Raw genomic sequence first — 6718 nt, 5'->3', positions numbered from 1 at the left:
TCTTTGGTGTAGCTGTCAGTTTCAATATCACTCTTTTTAAAGCTCCAAACCAGTTCCTTTCATGCAAAACCAGGAATGCCGTGCCGTGCCAAAATGAAGATCCTGTTGTTTGGCTCTTAGGGTGGAGTCACATCACCCCCACTTGGTCTTGTAGATATGCTATCACTGAATTTGTCTCTCTACAGCAGGGGTCGGGAACCACCGGCCCGCGGGCCGTTAGATGACGGCATATAAATAATTATACTGTGATTATAATCCCCCCGTCAGACCGTCTGACTAACTACAGTCATTTCAATAATTTAACTCCAAAAATAGGTTTAATGTGATTGTCCAATATTGTTGCTTGCATCATGTATCCTATGTATTAGATATTAGGATACTACATGGTTGTATATATTTGAGACGGTTTTGACAGTGAGCCACATAACTTCAAACACATGCTTTCAAAACAGCTAGAACACTGTATATAAACCATTTTTTATTCCACAGTTTATTTTCAGTTGATCATCATGCAGATGACAGCTTTTCTTTGTGACAATGTCCTGTTGGACAAAATACTACAATGAAGAAAGTTTGTTCACCTTGAAAGCATCTGTTAATACGGTGCAAGCACTTGTTTTAAATATCTCCCACAGTTGTATCTAAAAGTTTCCTGCAGAGACTAGAAGAACACATCTATGCACTTGTAAATTGTTAAGAATGTTTAGAAAGAACCTTCAGTCATCATCTTCATCGTCCTCGTCATCTGTGTCCTCCATCTCCTCGTGGACAGCTTGCTGCTCGTCTAAGGCATCTTTTACCTCCTGCTCCTCTTCAACAGTTGGGTCTAGGGCCTCTGTAATTTCTGCTCCAGTGGGATACTCCTTCTGTGGCAGTGGTGGGACAGGTGGGCTGTACCCATCTCCTACATACTTCAGGCCCCACCCAATATATATGTTGTTGAACTTCCTACACAAACACACAACACATAATCGCAAGATGCAAAGCTGCTTCAGCTGAGAAACAAAACACAGACAGTTCCAATCAAGTCCTATTTCTTACTTTCCACAAGAGAATGCATAGGCTCCTGGCCAGATGTTGGAGCGCAGCACTGCTATTGCATGTTGAGGTATGAGTGTGGAGGACAGCCTGCTGCTCCAAGGAGAGATGTTGAATATTTCTAACAGAAACACATATTCAAAAACATTTACGCCTTTCCTACACTCATGTGTATGACATGAAAATGCTTAAAGCCAAAGACTAACCTGCATCACGTGATAGCGGCGTGAGCAAAGGTGGTCCCACCTCTGGCTCAGGCTCATCAGGCTCCTCCTCCTTGTCCTCATCCTCATCGTCATTAGATTCATCCCCTGGTTTCATTGCCAAGTTAACCCATTTACAGCGACCCTAAAAGAAGTTCATAATCACCTTCATTAACTCTTCTTTCTCACTGACTGATAGCTGTCCTGTATATCAAACAGCTTCCAAACATGGATATGATTAGCAGATAAATATGCTCTATTTTAAAATGCCAGTAGGTGTAGCAGTATTTCTGCTCCGTCTTGAATTATCTTTATGTTCATGTTAAATTAGTGAAACTTACACAACATGGTTCAAACCTAAACTTGAAACAACAATAGGCTGTCAGAGTCATGATCGCTGACTTATGGGCAGTTGAATTTATCATGTTGTTGTTTGGCCACCTACAGGCAAAACACCATCAAATCCTGTTGATGTGCATGCATCTTCTAAATTTAATGAAATTGGACACTGAGCTCTTGTGATATGGCAATTTGTGTGAAAGAGTCTGCACCCACAACATTTTGGCAAAATCACAGACAAGTTGTAAAAAAAATTGTAACGACTTCCAAAAAAACATCAAATGCTTCATTAGCCATATATGATGTGCAAAATTTGATGAAGATTGGGTAAAAATCTGTATGGCGGGGAAACCTGATTTGAAAAAGTTTATTCCAGCACTTCATGTAGGTATATCAGATCAAAAAGTAATTCCCATTTTCCACAAATTAAATGTAAGTATTGTCTAAGAAATGCTGCATTAAAAATCATTCCACGTAATAAGTGTGCATGCACACACACACATCTTTGTTTAGACTTGTACCTGCAGCAAGATGTACTGAGCGTGATGCACCCATTTTGACAAAGACTCAGCCATTTCAGCAGATGGAATGCCTTCAAAGTCTGGGTTGACTTCATAGCTGTCACGAGCTGCCTCGTCTTCCTCGTCTTCATCGTCTCCTTCCTCCTCTCCAATGCAGTAAAAGCCCTGCGGGCTGACATGTGTACCAGCAGAGATACGAGCAATCTGTGCTCTCAGATAATTGGCTTCATTCCCAGGAAATGGTGGATAGCTGATGACTGGGGCATCAAGTCTGCCAGTGAAGAGTTTGCGGATCTGCCGAGCAGTTATGATGTGTGCAGGTGAAAGTGATGGGAGCTTCACCCAGGGCAACCCCGGCACTTTGCACACATAGTAAACACACCTGTTAGTACCTGTTCCCATGTCTTCCTTAGGCACCACAGGCTGCGGCTTATAGGACGACTGAGGAAGTGGAATATTCTAAAGGCAAAGTTACCACAAGACAAAAAAATATTAATTTCAGTGCCTTTGCTGGAAAAAATGTATGATTACCTGGTAGATTTAAGACTCACCTCATTGTCCTCATCCTCCCGAGACTCAACATCTTTATCCTCATCCTCAGCTGTTTCTTCTGTGTTCTGCTCTTCCTCTTCTTCCCCTTCTCTATATTCTGCTTCAGCAACAATGTAGCTGCATTCAACTCCCAGAATCTTTCCCCACAGACGGCAGCGCTGCAGTGAATGCGCATCCACCAGCTGCTTCAGTGCCAGGAAGATCCTGTGCATCTCCTCTCTGGCCAGACCCACACCAGCCTGCTCCAGGTACCAGCTAAGCTCACTCACATTAGGAAGACCCGATTCTACCTGATAGAAGTGAAGGACACAAAGTCATTGTTCAATCTACAATTTACAATGACACCCAGTATACATTGATTTGATCATTTCAGTAAAAATCTAGACCAGAATTTGGAAACTGTCTTAACAATAACAATAGCCATGTAACCACTAACTGTTTCAACAGTATTTTAGTGACTGTATTGTGGCACCTTATAATGATATGGTATTTCAAGTCACTTCAACAACATTTTCTTTTTAGTCAAGAGAGAGCAAATATCCTTAATGTTTAGAGATTAAAAGCCTGTTTTGCATAATAAGACTGACACAACTTGCGTTTACTCAGCTTATCACAACAGCTGCTGATCAAATTACATTACATTACATTACAAGCATTTGGCAGACGCTTTTTATCCACAGCGACTTACATTACCACCCTTCGCAGAGGGGGGAGCAATTGAGGGTTCGGTGCCTTGCTCAGGGGCACCTCGGCAGGGGCTCGAACCGGCGACCCTCCGGTTCCCAAGCAGAAGCTCTACCCACTGAGTTACTGCCTCCCAAATCTAACGTCTTTTCTGCCAAATAATCAAAGTATCTTTTCCTTGGTACTTAAACTGAAATGCTTTTTCAAAATGTAATAAGCTGGTGGTTTAATACTTATTTATACATATGAGCAGTTTATTTGCAAAAATAGACAAATCGGTTTTTAGACATTTGTAAAAATCCTTTTTTATATAATCGTGCCTCTCTTGTCCTAATAATCGGTTCAAATAAACCATTTCAATAAATGTAGAAAACATAAGTGGCATACACTTGTGCATGATTCAATTCACTGTAAAATGTGACTTTAAAATGTATAAAAACTATTCTTCATGAGCTCTTCCTGTGGTGAGAAATTATTTATTCATAACAAATGAAGTGAAACTAAGCTATTTTTTAAATCAGTACCCCAAACAGGTGACAATAGCTGATGATATGTATTAAACCTGTCAAATGGAAACAGTGAAATGCTGTTAAAACAGTGACAGGCAACCTGTAGATGTTTAGAAAACGTTCACATTTCAGTTTAAATGTTGCATAGTCTAGATGCTGACACTGTGTTTGCTGACAGTAAACAGTGTGTTGCTGTTACCAGTTCATCCTCTTGTTCAGCCTGCTCTGTCTGGGCAAACAGCAGCTGCTGCTGCTCTGCCAGCTGCTCAGTAGCCTCAGTCTGTCGTTGGTCTCGCAGGGAGCTCTGCTTGTGGTCAAACGCAGCTCGCTTCACATCACGGCTCATGTCCTCAAACACATCAACTGCATTCCTTGGACGTTCCTCCATCACCTTCACCAGCAGACGTGTCATGTGGTCATAGCTGTTGCATCAAGGAACAACAACAATACAAGCAAAGGGCTGGGTTTAGGTTTGGGGCTTCACAGTTTCTGTCCCCTAATAATTAATAGTTTACTGGATTGTGATTACTTTGGGGGAAATGTTGATGTGTTTTTTTAGTTTGTCGTAAATAAAGGAGGGAATGCAGAAATTACATCCAAAAGCAGAGATCAAAAGCACTGAAGCAAGGACACTAAAGGACCTGTAAAATGATACTGATGTGTGAGGATGCGGATGAGACCTGTCATCCAATCACAGGCCGCGTCATTGCATTAGTTGTTTGTACAGGGTGTGTAAATGCACCAATTCCTGCCAAATGTGGAAAAAAGAAAAGGACTACAACAAATGGGAAGCCAAAAAGATATGGATTAAGCCTGACTAGGTGAAAGCCTTCTGTACTTAATGTCGTCGGGAATTCTCAAATGCCAAGGAGCTGAGAATGATCTTACTCAACATGTTTCAACAGACAAGCACAAGAAGGCCACACTAGCTAAAGGTGCAAGCAATATCGATGCATTCTTTGTGACATCTACTGCAGAAAACAACAGTATCACAGCCAGTGAAGCCTCGTATGTATACTATACAGTTAAACATGGACTCAGCTGTGTGCTTTGTTTCACGGCACAAATGTCGTGAAGAAGATCCACTTGGAAAGAACAAAAGCCGTGATGACTACAGGGAATGTTTTGGGAAATATTTTTTGTGGAATATTTTGGATGATCTGTCCCTGAACAAAGTTGAGCCTGTGTATTTCTCAGTTGCCAACTATGCCTCAAACAAGGGAAATATAAAAATGTGTGCATGAGATATTTCTCTGTGTCTGATGGAGTGATGTGCACTTGACTTGACTTTTATGAAGGCAGTGATGAAACTGCTTATGGAAGCATGAGCTGGATATCCAGTCCAGCTGGATATCCAGTCATAATATGGCTCTTTATTCATCCAGCTGTCGACAATCTCCTGAAAAGGTGGCCAGAACTTATGGCATATTTCAGGTACATTGACAAGTGGTTTGATTTCTCACTAGAAAATGTAACGGTGAAACTTAAACCGATTGGCAGGTGGTGGCTGCCCTCCAAATGACAGTGAGATGAGACATGTCAGTATGGACCAACTCTATGAAGAGTTTTGTGCCAGCCGAGAGGAAATACAGAAAGTCAGACAGGATACCACAAAATCCAGTAGTGAGAAGTGGGGGCCTTTTTCCAAAGCACACGAAAAGCAAACTTCATCAAACAGTTCAGGATTGTTGGATATGTTCAAATGTCTTTGTACAGAGGATTTTCTTACTGATGACCATGAAATGGTCAGACTCAAGAAACAGCTGCAGCACAGAGCTGATCAGAAATGAAATTGAAATATCTCTGAACTGTGTCAGGTGCAGCAAAAATATCCATGCAAAAGTTTGTTGTGTGTTTTTTTTTTTTTTTTTTGCTGTAAAAATCTGGGAAGAATTGTTATGCCTTTAATCATTTATTGTGATGGTTAAGTTGACATAATGATGCAGTTTTGGTAAAGCTCAAGGGAACACATTTTGCCTATCTAATGTAATAAAAATCGGAATGTACACTTATTGTCACACCACACACACACACACATTTACACACACCGCCGCTGCGTGGGACGAACATTTCGCCCTTTTCTCTAAATATTTATCAACCTGAGATTTAGATTGAGATAGTTTGGGTATTTTTCTCGAAACAATTTCTTAATTTTTTCTCCAGAAATGTCTGTTTTTTCCACCTCACGCTCTAACACTATTCTCGAAACGTCTCTGTTTTTCCAACAGTAATAACCCGTCGTAACTTTTAGCTCAGAAGGTATTGATTTTTTTTCTAAAGAAAACTAACATATTTTCAGCTTCTCTACTCACAGGTTAGTGTTGCTTTCGTCACTGTTCTTCATCATGAAAGACTTGAGGGAAGCTGCGGCATGCTGCTTTGCTCGGGCCCCGTCTTCATCTCCATCCGCCATCTCTCCAAGTCTCCTCAGATTGAACCCACACAACAACCAGCCAACACACCGGAGCGCACCGAGCCTGTTCCTGCCGAGAGAAAGCGGGGAGCATGTGGCGTCAGCAGGCTGTCTGTTTACTAGAGCGTCTTGTATGACGTCAGACATTGCGCATAGACATACGCAATACACGCACGCGCTCGAAGCTCTACAGGTTGCTACAACAGCCCGGTTGCTAGGCCCAGCCCTCACATGTTTGGGTCCCTGAGTCACCCCCCAACCTGCTCCATGGAGAAACTTTGGCCGGACACTTTTTCTGTGACACTGTATTTTAATACACATTTATCAGATATTTTCCTGGAAATGTATTTGGCAAGCATGCATGCAAACGAATAATCATCAGAAGAAATGCTGCATCATAAATCTTCCATCGCTGATGCTGATAATTGCAAAATCACGCAATAGATTCCATAAATTGGA

At 41.5% G+C, this 6718-nt stretch overlaps 1 protein-coding gene across 1 annotated transcript; it reads right to left on the bottom strand.

Annotated features, from left to right (window-relative positions):
- Window positions 1–716: 716 nt before the first annotated feature.
- LOC142991422 (radial spoke head protein 4 homolog A-like) lies at window positions 717–6259 on the bottom strand. The gene is made up of 7 exons (XM_076141555.1): window positions 6159–6259; window positions 4046–4268; window positions 2653–2943; window positions 2102–2560; window positions 1245–1386; window positions 1042–1159; window positions 717–948 (listed from the first exon to the last, which is right to left on the bottom strand). Exons 1-7 carry the CDS (start codon window positions 6257–6259, stop codon window positions 717–719), a joined length of 1566 nt encoding a protein of 521 aa, XP_075997670.1.
- Window positions 6260–6718: the final 459 nt, after the last annotated feature.

Source organism: Genypterus blacodes, unplaced genomic scaffold (genome assembly GCF_046128005.1).
Source record: "Genypterus blacodes isolate CSIRO-AG114 ecotype Tasmania unplaced genomic scaffold, CSIRO-AGI_Gbla_v1 ptg000019l_1, whole genome shotgun sequence".
Lineage (NCBI taxonomy): Eukaryota > Metazoa > Chordata > Actinopteri > Ophidiiformes > Ophidiidae > Genypterus > Genypterus blacodes.
Note: the sequence above shows the minus strand (reverse complement) of the source record. Positions and strands in the feature narration are given on the sequence as shown.